A 14,415-nucleotide genomic window follows, 5' to 3' on the forward strand; every position below is an offset into this window, starting at 1 on the left:
TATATATAGTATTTAAATACTAATATAAATTATGCTTACATCTGGCTGTCTGCAACAGTGAGACATGGATGTCAGTTTAAGTGCTTTTCTCACACAACTCAAAATATAGTTTGAATGAAACAAAAGCTCATCTACAAACCTGTAACAAAAGACAAACACATAACATGCATTGTATCAACAACAAAACAGGACTTTTTAGGCACAATGAACAACTTGCTATTTTGAGATTCTTTAATCATAAACTGTTATGAATCATGTCTGCAAAGTTCAAGTTCAGGTTAATGTGAACTAACAAGCAATTAAATACATGCATTCCTAAACAGACTGCATCAAATTATTATACACTGGCAAAATGAGCAGTACTGACTGAACTCCACTAGACAGACAAATTAGGCCAATAGACAAAGGCGAGTAACTCTCAACAAAGGCTGCATCATATCTGAACCTGTTTCCATCCACACAAAAGTTCATGAACTCAGGCAAATGGAGAATCTAGCACATTTACAAAATAAAAATAAAGTTCAAAAGTTCACATGTGAAATGACAAGAGAACGCTTAAGTGTTGGAGAATGGGTTTGTGACCAGCGCACAATGATGTGTTTTATGTAGCACAGGGTGTGAGAGTTCTGCATCAATGTGCCTTTACTTCCCAATTATCTTACAGCAGACCTTCTGTCTCATCTGCTACTATTCATTAGGGTTTCTTTTTATCAAAAATAACTAAAACAAACTTAAAAAGGGATCCATAAGCAAACAATTAAGGCTACAAATGAATGCTTTTCAAATGCCAATTAGAGCCACAATAATTGCAGACAATGCTTTTACGGCTTGACCTAGCCTACTCAAAATCCCCGAAGAGACAACAACCTGCTTTTGTTTGTTTAAAATGTGTCAGATTGTTGTGGTCCATCTGTGGTTCTTATGAACTTTAGACCAACTCCTAATTTCAAACCTCACCTTGAGTTTAGTTTAGCCTAATGCATTAATCTTAATCTAGTAAACCATCCTACATTGTTTTAAGTAGGCAGTCGCTTGGCTATCGCCATTGGCAATTAAGATGAAGTTGTTATTTTGGTTACAATGATAAATGCATTAAGAATAATGCATCTGGACATGTTAATAATAAATAAAAATTAGACTGAATGCTGATTAAAACTAGCTACATTAAGCACCCCTGCTGCAGTGAGAATATAATGTGCTTTAAGATTGGATTCATCACTCAATGATTATGTTCTGCTTTCTTTACAAATTTAAATTAATGAATATTTGAATGCTATTCCCCTATTTAATATAAAATCGAAATATAATATTTATATACAAAAATCAGACAATAACCTAATTGATGTTTTTGCATAACATGGGTTTGTCCATTCATTCATATTTGTGAGCAGCCCTCGGTGCTCCCACGAAATTTGACGCACCCAACAACACATATGTCTGGTGGAAACAGGGCCAAAGATTGTCCATGCAGTCTGATCCTTAGAGTTAAACAGACATTTTTCCTACTGTACCTTTAAAACCTCTAAGTAATTGCCCTCTGTTTATGATTGACTAACCTTTCTGGTTGTGAAGTTCAGGGAAGCATTTAAATGTTGGTGGTCGTATGTTAATATGCTCATGGTTGTCACATCTTGGTGGATTATAAGGGAGATCTGTGTCATGAAAGATACAAAATGTCTACATTAGTTGGTGCAAACTGATGATGGCACATCTGATCACTTATTTAAATTTTCATATACTCCAGTCATTTGATCAGGCTTATTCGTGTTGAAGGGGTCAGGACCCTTACAAGACTATATTACTTTGTTTTTCTGTCATGCTCTCCCTTTTGAATGGAGGCAGTTTGTGCCAAGGATTTTTTTTCATTATATGATTAATTGTTTGTGAGAGGTAGAGTACAAACAAAATAAATTGTACATAGCAGGTCAGTAGTAACCAGCGCCTGAGGTCACAACTACCTCTAATGTGGAGCAACAATGAGAAACTCAAGAGTGTGTATCATTTCACACCATGCCAGGATATATGAACATAAGGTCCTGCTACCCATGAGGACTGTTGCACCGCATGATAAACAATTCTCCTTTAATCTGATATGTTGGTATGATATTCCCCAGCATCAGGACTGTTGAAAGTGCTAGTTTCTGCAAAACATCTGCAAGCACGGCACTGATGATTTTGTATTTATTTTGTCTGTTAAATTTATGCTTAAATTAAAGGGGTCATATGATGCTGCTAAAAAGAACATTATTTTGTGTATTTGGTGTAATGAAATGTGTTTATGCGGTTTAAAGTTAAAAAAACACATATCTCTTTGGATTTGAGACTTTAGTCTTTGCAACTTTACAGATCTTCTTTATGCACCAAGAGCTTGTAACACTCTAAAGAGAAAGGAAAAAATGAAATCGCATCATATGACCCCTTTAAGATTTTACTATCATAAGTGGAAAATAACAACTCTATCGCTAACATTTATCATCACATTAAAATTACTTTAAATATTTGGGCAAATTATATCCAACAGCCATAACCTGACTGATATTTTCATACGCACCATACAATAATAGATGAGCATTCTATGTGTTTCAATGTTTGAATCATAGCTCATGGTTCTTGTTGATATTGTGGAAATATATATTTATGTAAATATGCACCTATATGTTAAACTATGAATTATGAATGGGGGGGTTGAAATCCTGATTTATAGGGTCCATCTGTTGATATGCAATCTTGAGTCACTTCTTATGAATAATACTATTACCTAATCAATTATTCATGTTTCATCATCATTCTTTTAAAACTTCCAGCCAGTCAGATGATTCATCTTGGTTGTACTTGGATGTACATGAATAAACATGTTTAGAAGAATACTGCTTAATACTGATTATACTGTTGAGAAGATCCTATCAAAAGCTGCACCCCTGGGACATAGAGAAACGTTTTTTTTTTTTTTATGGAGAAGCATAATGTTCTGTCTTTGTTGTAACAGATGAAATTGTGTCCCCTGTGTTCTGGGCTGATGAGGCAGAGCTCTAGAGAAGTCATTCAGCAGGACTGTCTTCTCTTGTAGAGTTCTTTATAAACAACTTAGACATGAATATTTTTACGTCTTATGAAGGTAACCTTACTTGGAAAGTGGCCAAGAACTCGACTAACTGAAGACTGAGCTGAAACTTAAAATGAGTGGCATGGACCGCTTTTATTATATTTCCATGAAGCTTTTGTGTCCTTTTTTAAGCTTAAAAGCCTCTGTTTGCTTTTATTATCAATTCCATTGAATAGAGTGACCAATACCATCTTCAATATCCTTTTATATTCCAGGGAAGAAAGTAAGTCATACAGGTTTGGAATGAAAGGAGGGTGACTAAATGGCAGAAAGGACAATTTTAGGTTATTGAGAGGAAGGCCAAAAGAAAAATTATGTACCATAAAAGAATACATTGTTTAACAAACAACACAATTTGTCTAGAAAATATAATTTTCTAGTAATACAAGACATGCTGTAGAATTGCACTTTCACTGAAAAGATTTAGTCCAAACTTACTTAAGTGCAAATGAACTATAATTTATTGATCTGGAAAACCTCATGAGCTTTGTTAACAGAATAGCTGCACTGGCTTTATTAAAAGGTGTGTGGAATATATAGGGAATACTCTGCAGATATGCTTCATTATAAATCAGAATCCCACTGCCTATTTTATTAAAAAGCCACACAAATATATTTAATGAAAACATTTTCTATCTAACAAAATGCTATGAGTGCTCTTTGATTATGTTTGTCCTTTTGAAAACATGTTTACTGTGTTGTTGCTTATGTTTAGTTCTGATCATAACAGTTTTAGTGTTACAGAAAGTGTAATTAGCCTCTTTTTCACACCAGCATGAGAAACTCTGGCTCACTTTTAGCATGCGAGAGCTACAGGAGAGTTGAGCCCAGGTCTCAGGTCCTGTATGTGTGAAGGGGCAGATGATTCAACAGCTCAGGCCCATTGGCTCAGTCAGGATGAAAATATTCATAATGGATTAAAATGTGGCATATGACGGGTCACTGTGTATTTGGACACTTCAATGTCAGACAGAAGGGGGTGGAGGCGAGTAACATAATATGTCAGAAGTGTCTAATTTGGCAAAACTCTTTATTTCAAGAGGATTCTGCTATCTGCTGATCACGCTATACTGAAAATTATCATATTATATACTTGTTGACTCAGATGAGGGCAGAATTTGAGAATTGTGTTTTCCTTCGTCTGTACTGGTGAAAACTTACCTCTGACAGAGGCAGAGAATTTTAGTGTTTGATTTTTAGAAAATCAAAAAATGTGTTTGCAGTAATATACAGTACAGTTAATTTCTATGGTATCTATAGTTATAATTAGAAATGTGCAGCTCATATATTTGATCAACTTAATTATGTTTTACAAAAATGTTATCCACGCTTTAAAGTTTTCTAAATCATCCTTTTAGCCACAGAAAAAAAGTTAATTGCAATATACAAAGCAATCATCCTAGCAAAATGACGAACACTGCAACAATATACAGTAATTAATACACTTTTGTTACCCAAAACAGTTTCTGCTGGATTTAGTGCATTATATTGTTTACATATGACTATATTTCATTCAGATTTCACACAGATTATACAGACACACTGCAAAGCTGAGAAGCTCTAGCATTTTTGAGCAGAGTTCTCCAGCTGCAGTGGACAGGTGCCATTACCCATATAAGTGGATTGATATACTGTATAGCGCTGCCATGGGTGACAGCAAATAGTAGGAAATATCAGACCATGATGAGACCAATGATGTGAATAAAGTATTAATTGATTAAATCAATGTGCGCAGAGCTTTACTATACATACATGCATGCATACTGTATATGAAGACTTCATATGCAAAAGCCTCAAAGTGCCATCTGATATTTTCTTCTAAAATCAGCATTTTTATCATGCTCCTATGGTTGGGTTCAGTAATTTCACTTTATTGGCAATGGATAGGTCCTTTTCGTTGCCATTAAAGTGAAATGACTGAACATAAACATAGAAACAAAATGCTAATTTTAGAAGAAAATGTCAGATGGCTTTTGCATTTTTCTTCACACACACACACACACACACACACACACACACACAGTGTAGTCTAGTGTAGTGTAACCTATCAACTGCCTCACATATGAGCATTGGCACTATATTCACTGTATCATGTGCTGTCATTTGATAGGAGGTCTGTGCATTACTTTTATAGGTAAGCGATTTGAACACGCACAGATCCTGTCATCCATTCTTTCCATTCACCCTTTGGCTATGTGTGCATAATCAGCTAGGCTATAGCTCCAAGACACACAAGGCCAAACCACAAAAACATTTTATCAAAATATATGGTCTGACTTATAGGCCCTCCCAAAAGAGAATTATGATAGGTATTGTCAAAGACGTGTGTAAATAAAAAGAGAAACAAGCATGAATTAAAACCTCACTAATTGAGCAGCTCCAAAACATACCAATGGTTCAAGCAAACAATGGATTGTTTCAGAGAATTGCGGTAAACATTTTGAAGTATACACTGAAACGTCACTCTCAGTTTCCTTTGTTCCTGTTTGTGTTTTGAAGCTGTGTATTGAGCCTGTGTTAAATCACTGTACCGTGGGATTGCTGGGTCGTGTCATCACAGGCAGCTGTGCAGATGTTTGCTAGACATGCTTCTCTCGCAGGTACTGCTGCATGTTCGAGTCAACACTGCACCCTGGTGGACGTTCTTTCAGATATACTTTGAAATGATCGCTTCTTTGTAAATGGGTCAGTGAAAGGACGATTTTTGTCTGCGTCTGCTAATTTATTTAAACAAACATTAAACATAATCATAATTTATACACAGAGACAATGGCCTGAATTCACATCTTCTATAATGATTTGGATTTTTAATTAAATAAACTAAATTCAATTAAACAAACAAAAAAAAAGCTAAAATTAAATGTGTAAAGACTACTTTTTAACTTTTTTAATTAACTTTTTTTTTGTTGTATTGAATGTGTAAGAAAAACATTTTATTACTTTTTACTTGATGGTTATGAAACTTGATGGTTATGGAAATTAGTAACTCAGTTGATCATATTGGAATACAAATTAATAACAAGTTCTAAAATTAAGATTTAAAGAAAGCAATCAGTCATTTGCAGGCTTGCAGGCAAGAAAATAGAAGTATTTAACTCCCATGATAACTTCTCTCTCCGAGGATGTTACATCCATTGCACGCAACAGTCTTGGTAGGAAAAATGGAGTGTGAGGAAAAGAGAAAGAGATATATGATATGATACACACAGGAGTATATTACAAAGACATTACATAAGAGAACTCTAAGTCTAATACCTGTGTTCAATGTCCTGTGAGAGTCGTCTGGCCTCTTGATCTTTTTTTAAGAGAGTCTGGAAAGTGGAGAAAGACTCCACCATGCCGATGTAGCCAGAGAGAGGGACAGGCTTCCTCACCCAAAAAATGTCCTGCCTAAAGAAAAAACACAGTTGCAGTCCAGCTTCTGATTGGTCAACACTACATCCAGCCATGTTATATTTGACAATAATGTATACAGCTTAGTTTTTTTTTAGTTTTTTTAATCCTGGATAGCAAGTTTGTTATGTCAGGGACACTTAACAAATTAAACTACAAATTTAAATCCTTCATATTTTTATTATGTAGCATTCATTATATAAAAGGTAATCAAGGCATAACAAGCCCTTTATTAACTGAGGCACATATATAGTCACAATATAACAAATTGCTACTTATATGTAACTTAATAAAACCTTCTTCAGTCTCTAAACCTAAGATTGATGGCACTTTAAACTGTTTTGACCTACTTAATTATCTATAAAGTTAATATTTTAACAGCTAGTTTGTATATAACTACATTACCATTCTTTGACTGGATACTGGAGAGAGTCATATGTTTTCTTGTAAAGTTCGAAGGAGCTGGAACCTAGGTAAGGATTCCGGAAAGGCTGCAGGGCTGCATAAAACTGTAATGAGACAGATGTATATGACATGTGATAGAATACTTGTTTATTTTTGTGTCAAAAACAAAGTTTTTTTTAACCATTTACTGACCCAACAGTTCAGTAATCAATCAGTCTTAGTACTGTAAAATGCTGTGGGTAATGTTTGCTGAGTAAATGATTTAATATTATGACTTATGGGTCATATATGAGAAGAAATTGAGATCATTTTAGATAATTTTCGAATTAGATAATTCTAAAATATTCTCACAGAATATGTAGCACACACAGATGTTCAGACAGCAAGTTGAAATGTCAGAAATATCAGTCTTATGACTCCCACCTCATTACAGATGTGGTTTAAAGTCTCTGAGCAGTCTCCATAGCTCAGCTCCATGTCCATGGTGTAGTTGAGAACTGCAAGGCAGCCATGAGGCTTAAGCACTCTATGAGCCTCCCGAAGAAAACGTGAATGTTCAAACCAATGGAACGCAGACATGGCCGTCACAAGATCTACAGAGCCATCTTCAAAAGGCAGTTCTTCAGCTGGACTCTCCCTTTGGGTTTCAAAGAAGTAAAACAGATGCATGATGTGCATATTGTATGCGTGAAACTCACAAAGAGAACAAAATCAAGAGCATAATCATGGTATTTAACTTCTAAATAAATATTAGAAATCTTCATTTAGGCCCATTAAGATATTATTTTCATGTCCCTACCTTTTATGTGCCAGATCATTAAAAAAAACCTGCATAATGGGTTTTTTATTGGTCATTTATGACACATTAATGATTCTCATTGCTGTAATACAGTAATGAGTCATTCTGTCTGGAAACAATACTTTTTTAACAATTGAAAAATATATAAATATATTACAATGTTAATATATAAATATACATTTTGCAGAGATTTCTGAGTTTCTGAGTTCTTTGCGTGTGCATGTTTTACTTTTGAGTTAGTTTGTATTTTTCACATAAACTAATTTCAGAAAAAAATGTTAAATTAAAAATAAAAATATTTAAATTGTAAAGTAAAACATCATTATAATATTTGTTGTATTATATATATATATATATATATATATATATAAGCTGTCACACATGCAGTAACACCCAATTCAGGTTTGCCTACCTGTAAGAGACGTTTGGAATATTAACATGTTTCCTCCCCATCTCCAGTTGAGCAGGACTGATGTCTGTCCCTACCACACAAGTAAAATGTGGTGCTAAGAGCAACGTTCCCTGCCCTGACCCACAACCAACATCTACTGCCAGGTCATTGGCTGAATTTTTCTGAGAAAATGCAGTAAACAATATATCCAAATGTAAATGAAATGACAAAGATGGCAGGCTGATGAATAAACAACAACAAACAGTCATAGAAGTCCTACATTATTCCTGTGGAACTGTAGAACCTTGTCGATGAGCTCTTCAGAAGGAGAAATTCGGTACTTCCAGTATGAGTCTGCATGTTCTTTATCCTCAAACAAACGTACCGCCATTTTTGAGCGCTGTACAAGTGCACTAAACACTGAGAGACAGTATCAACTGTGCCAATAGCACTAAGCTGTTTAAAACATTCCTTTGAGGCAACTGTAATGTGCTCAGTTTGCTAATGAGGACTTGAGCCTCACACACAGACATTTTTTCACATTCACTCTGGAGTAAAGACTAAAGGTTCTTTCAAAGTTAATAAACATCTCCTAAGCAATGACCAGAAAAGAATCAAAGGTTTCCAGTATGAATGAAAATATAAGAGAGTACATGAAAAAATAAAAGTACAGAAAGGCATAATGCTTATCTGTTGATGTTGATATTGCTGAAGAACAACAGGTTTATGGAATAGAGAATGGTGAATGTGAAGTGTGGGTGTTAAGAAGGATTTATTTACATTTTTACAAAACCTAGATTAAGTAAACATTTCTGTGGCATCCAGGGAATTTTTTACTGTTCATGTGAACAAACTTCAAAAATGAAAAAAAAAAAAAAAAAGGATTTTATTGTTATTTTAAACAACATTACATAAATGCCTGCATGTTGTAGAGTAAATAATTTCGAATTAACATTATGCAACATCATAATGCACAGTGCAAATAATAAATGGTTTATATTTTCAGAATCTTTCATGTGAAATTATGAAAAATATTGTGTGTTTGTAAGCCCACAGATTTGCTAGCAACTTGTTTAACAAAGTGAAATCAAACCTTTCACAGGAACTACAGTAGCTAAACACCTGGGATGATAGTACAGGTGAGGTGGGTCATGTGATTGAGTCATGTGTCACTCAGGTTTACATGCAAGCACACAGAAGTACTTCATTATAAAGTCGACTTTGGCCTCTGTTGATGACACTTTCATCTCCTCTAGAATCCTGGAACAGAATAAGTGACAAGCAAACATACCATCAACATGATCTATAAAGGCCAAAAAGCAAATTTCCTTTAATAAGAATCTTGCAGTCTAATGTTGTTTTACAATCAACATTGCATGACAGAAAAAGCGGCTGAAGTGTTGAAGTTCTTCAAAAAGAAGTAATTACCGTGATGTTGTTCTCTCCAACAGTGCGGTTGCAGCGCTCGGATCGGCTCTCAGATAGGCTTGGTACATGGAGAATGTCTGAATAAAACCAGTTACATTCTTGATGCTCAGCTGCTGCTTTATTGGAATTATTTCAATCCCTAAAAAAAACTGTTAGAATCTACAACTGCAACTCATATCAAGGATGACATTATTCAAAACAAAACATGTAAAATATAATGTTTTTAGAATAAATGTTATTTAAAAAAAAGCAATGTATAAACAATATACAATGTTTTATTTTACACACAAATGCCACCTATACAAAAGAAAGTAAATGTGATAAGCAGATTTGTGCAGAGGTTCGTTGACACACAGACAGTTAATTGTTCATTACAGTGCAGTGCTCTGGTTTACCTCTTTTTATCTGGGAAGGGTATGGTTTCAAATAAGATCTTTAGCTTACTGTTGGCCCCAGTTATCTTACTGCTTGTGTAATTGTAATTGCTAATTGCTTTACCTAGCAGGATAAATTAATACAAGAGTGCAGTTTGCAGTTATTCTATGAGCATATTTAACCTTTAGTGAAATGGTTTGCAAAAGTAAAAGGTGATAAACATGCATTCAGTAAGCTAAGGCTTTTGCATTTACATATTAAACAGGGTCAAATTATTATTAAACCTGCTCTCTAGATACTCTTATTTCATTTATATAAATACATAGTTATGGTATAGGCTTACTTCCTCACATATGTTATTAAGTCGATCACCACAAGATTCATAGTGTATTTTCATATTGTCTCCATAGCCAAAGAGAGCCAAGCAGCCACGTGGCTTCAGAACATGTGTAGCCTCCTTTATGAAAGTTCAGCGTCGAACCAATGAGCCGCAGACCCAGCCGTCAGCAGATCCACTGAGCCATCTGGGATGGCAGCTCCTCTGCTGTGCCTACTCTGTCATTTAATGATAAACATGATACGGAGAGACCACAGTAATCTAATTTTTTTCTTTCAAGGTTATACAAAGGTATAATGGTACATTGTTCCATATCTTTTACATTATGAGATAAAAAATAAGTAATGGGACAAGATTTATTTGTTTTTTAAGGAAGAGTAGAAACATGCATTACTGACCTGTAGCTGAGGTTAGGGAAGCCTGGCACTGCTCTCGCCTGCTCCACCTGAGATTCACTGACGTCAATGCCCACCACCTGCTCAAAATACGCCATCAGGGTACGAGAGTTCTGCCCCGTTCCACAGCCCAAATCCACAGCTAGATGATGGGGCTTTCCTTTATGTGAAGCATGTTTTTACCATTAAACATTATATGGGAGAACAGCTTATTTTTTTCACACATTAAATATAAAGTAAATAAGTAATAGACAAATGTTATGTAACATCAATTTCTTTTCTGTTACTTCGGAGGTGTTAAGTTATGAGTTTCCAACATTTGCACTTCTGACTTGTCTCTGGTGGTAACTTAGAAACAGTATGGTGTTACCATGATTTATTGGACATGGTAAAATGGCAATAAACCCCACTGTGCTTTCGTATACAATCTAAATTAATTTTATATTGTACTATTAATTTTTATATATATTTTTTTTAGTAGTATAAATATAATTACAACCACCTTAGTATGTTATTTTTATGGTTTATTATTATAATTATTATTACAATAATGTATTAAAATTGTTTTATAATGTATGTGCTCCATATTTTGGAAGGGTCTCTCACAGTTACCAAACAAACATGCAGTGATTCACCAACATGCCAGACTGTTGCGCTCAAAACGTACGCTAATAATAACACGACAGTCTTACCTTTTTGTCCAGATAATGGAGAATAAGCTTCTTCAGCTCATCAGGTGGACCAAATCGATATTTTTGATAGAGTGAGGCATGTCGTTTCTCTTCAAACAATCTTTCAGTCATCTTCACTGTGACTTCAGAGCAAATCTTCAGAGCAAATTACTGGACATCTGCTGAGAAGTTAATCATTACTGGACATTACAAACACAGACCGATATAAAGTTGGTTCGACGTTTGACATTTGTCAGAGATTCAGCCTCGGAAATCTTCAATAGTTCTTTAACGATTTAGCACAAGGACAAGAAACATAATGTGTTATAATTGTTTTCAAATGTAGAAGAGAACACACAATGTGTTTTATTTGTTTTAATCTGCCTTAAGGTATTGTAACTGATAGACCTTATAATGTAAAAGTGCAGGATAGGGACCGTCTGCAAAGTGCAAAACCAAGAGCAAAAAGCACAATTATTCCACTTAAATGCTTCACTTGTGAGATGTATAAAAATAAATCTCAGATCTAAGGGGTGTGACTTATTACTGGTTCATAAAAAAAACATTTAGATGTTGGTTTTATTCACAGAATTATAGCACAACAAAAGCTATTGAAATGGAACAATTGAGAAAAAACGTCTCAGGTTACTTATGTAACCATGGTTCCCTGAGTAGGGAACGAGACACTGCGTCCTCTAGGGGTAGCTATGGGGAACGCCTCGTCGTGACCCGTGTCTGAAGCATACATTGAAAAAACACCAACAACACGTTGGCCGGCGACAGCCATGACATGCTATTGAATTAAAGTTGAATCTGTTAACACATTCATTTTTAAAACATGCAGTATTCCATCTCAACTTCAAAGGGTGTGTCTTGTTACTGGTTCATAGACGAACATTTAAATGTTGGTTTCATTCACAAAACTATAACACAGCACATGATGTTGAAATGTCAACGAATACATCAATCAATGTAAAGTAAATAGGCTCTTCTATCTTAACTTCAAAGGGTGTGTCTTGTTAGTGGTTCCTAAACAAACATGTAGATGTTGGTTTTATTCACAGAACTATAAGACAACACATGATATAAAAATGTAAACAAATACATCAATTAATTTCCTATAAATGTACCCTTCTATCTCAATTTCTAAGGGTGTGTCTTGATACTTGTTCCTAAAAGAACATTTCAATGTTGATATTATTCACATAACTATAAGACAACAAAAACTTATTGAAATGTAAAAATTGAGAAAAAGCTTATTAAGATGTGCAGTACACTGCTCCCTAGAGGAACACATTGCAGTTGTTTTGACTTACTTTAAAATTCAGAAATGTGAATAAATTAATTTAAAATACAGAGTCTGACATTTAAACCTCAAAGGGTGTGTCTTGTTGCTGGTTCATAGAAACACAATTATATGTATCTTTCACTTTCATAAAAAAAATCGGATACACGCTATTGAATCAAATTCAAACCTATTAACATATCATTTTTGTAAACATACAGCATTTTATCTCATCTTCAAAGGCTGTGTTTTGTTACTGGTTCATAGAATAACAGTTAGATATCGGTTGAATTTGGAGAACTATAGCACACCACATGCTTGAAATGTAAGCACATAAGCTCACAAAGCCTTTCATAGATTGTGCAGTACACCGCCCCATAGAGGAACATATTGCATTTGTTAAGACTGAGTTTAACATTCACATTTTTAATAAATTAATTTAAAATGCATACAGTTTTCCATCTCAACCTCAAAAGGTGTGTCTTGTTACTGATTCCTAGAATAACATTTTGATGGTGTTTTTAGCCACAGAACTATAATTGAACACATATTATAGAAAATGAAACCAATACATAATTTAGTTTAAAATAAATGCAATCTTCCCTTAGCTTCAAAGGCTGTGTCTTGTTACAGGTTTCTCAAAGAAAATTTCCAGTTGTTTTCATTGTCAAAAGAGATGCAGAAGTCATTCAAGAATAGCTTGCGAAACCTTCCAAAGAGTCTCCAGTATCACTGCCCCCTAGAGGAAGATACTGCAGTTGTTTTGACTGAGTTTGACATTTAAACCTTTAAAAATTAATTTAAAATCAATACAGTCTTCTACTTCAACTTCAAAGGGTGACTGAGTTGTCATTTAAACCTTTAATAAATTAATTTAAAATCAATACAGTCTTCTACTTCAACTTCAAAGGGTGTGTCTTGTTTCTGATGAGTCCCTTATTTGTCCTGAGCAGTTCACTGTCCATTATTCTTCAGAAAAACTCTCCAGGTAACATGTGAAACATATAGGTTTCTTCTGAAGCTTCTGAAATAATTCAGCTATTATTTTGTCTTGTGGACTATATGTAAACATCTTTGATGCAAAATATCTTACTCAGGACAGTACTAAAAAAATAACATGCATTTTGTGTGATCCCTCTTACAAAACAGTGTTTTTAAAGAAACAAAACGGACCCTTTGAAAATGAGCTCGAAAATTGAATTTTTAACTAATTGATGTATTGATTAATCAGCTTAATTACTAAAAAACATGCATTTTGTGTGATCCCTCTTACAAAACAGTGTTTTTAAAGAAACAAAACGGACCCTTTGAAAATGAGCTCGAAAATTGAATTTTTAACTAATTGATGTATTGGTTAATCAGCTTAATAAACAATTTAATTGGCTAGTCAGTTTCAATTGCATGTGTTCAACATTAAAATATTATTCTAGAAACCAGTAACAAGACACAGCTTTTGAAGTTGTGATGGAAAACGGCATACATTTAAATTAATTTATTATCAGATTTGAATTTCATTCAATAGCATGTGTCCTGAATTATATATGACAGTAAAACCTGAATTTAAATGTTCATTTAGGAATCAGAAACAAGACACACATTTTGAAGTTGAAATAGAAGACTGTAGGCTATTCATTTTAAATGAATTTATTAACAGATTTGAATTCAATTCAATAGCATGCATCCTGATTTACAAATTAGAGTAAAACCTGCATGATCCTTTAGGCCCAATTAACAAGACACAACTTGAAGTTGAGATGGAAAACTGTATGCATTTTAAATTAATTTATTAAAGGTTTGAATGTCAAACTCAGTCAAAACAACTGCAGTATCTTC

The 14,415-nt window shown here is 34.2% G+C and overlaps 1 protein-coding gene and 1 long non-coding RNA gene across 2 annotated transcripts; both read right to left on the bottom strand.

Moving 5' to 3' along the window:
- Positions 1–6,037: 6,037 nt before the first annotated feature.
- Positions 6,038–8,713, bottom strand: LOC107738501 (putative methyltransferase DDB_G0268948). The gene is made up of 6 exons (XM_016550255.1): positions 8,372–8,713; positions 8,113–8,273; positions 7,325–7,538; positions 6,902–7,005; positions 6,359–6,493; positions 6,038–6,251 (listed from the first exon to the last, which is right to left on the bottom strand). The coding sequence occupies exons 1-6, from the start codon at positions 8,480–8,482 to the stop codon at positions 6,155–6,157; spliced, it is 822 nt and encodes a 273-aa protein (XP_016405741.1). The 5' UTR covers positions 8,483–8,713; the 3' UTR covers positions 6,038–6,154.
- Positions 8,714–10,422: 1,709 nt separating this feature from the next.
- Positions 10,423–11,767, bottom strand: LOC107738502 (uncharacterized). Its single transcript, XR_001639892.1, has 3 exons — positions 11,319–11,767; positions 10,630–10,786; positions 10,423–10,449 (listed from the first exon to the last, which is right to left on the bottom strand). It is a non-coding gene; the product is annotated as an uncharacterized LOC107738502 (long non-coding RNA).
- Between the last annotated feature and the right edge of the window lie 2,648 nt (positions 11,768–14,415).

This window comes from Sinocyclocheilus rhinocerous, unplaced genomic scaffold (genome assembly GCF_001515625.1).
Source record: "Sinocyclocheilus rhinocerous isolate Xijiao unplaced genomic scaffold, SAMN03320098_v1.1 scaffold1215, whole genome shotgun sequence".
In the NCBI taxonomy this organism is placed as follows: domain Eukaryota; kingdom Metazoa; phylum Chordata; class Actinopteri; order Cypriniformes; family Cyprinidae; genus Sinocyclocheilus; species Sinocyclocheilus rhinocerous.

What these genes read in the sequence shown, in the direction of transcription:
- LOC107738501 (XM_016550255.1), bottom strand. Translation starts at nt 8,482, where the DNA reads ATGGCGGTACGTTTGTTTGAGGATAAAGAACATGCAGACTCATACTGG. An exon ending in ATTCCAAACGTCTCTTACAG is followed by an intron (nt 7,539 to 8,112) that starts GTAGGCAAACCT and finishes TGAAACCCAAAG; the next exon opens with GGAGAGTCCAGCTGAAGAAC. An exon ending in TAAACCACATCTGTAATGAG is followed by an intron (nt 7,006 to 7,324) that starts GTGGGAGTCATA and finishes GTCTCATTACAG; the next exon opens with TTTTATGCAGCCCTGCAGCC.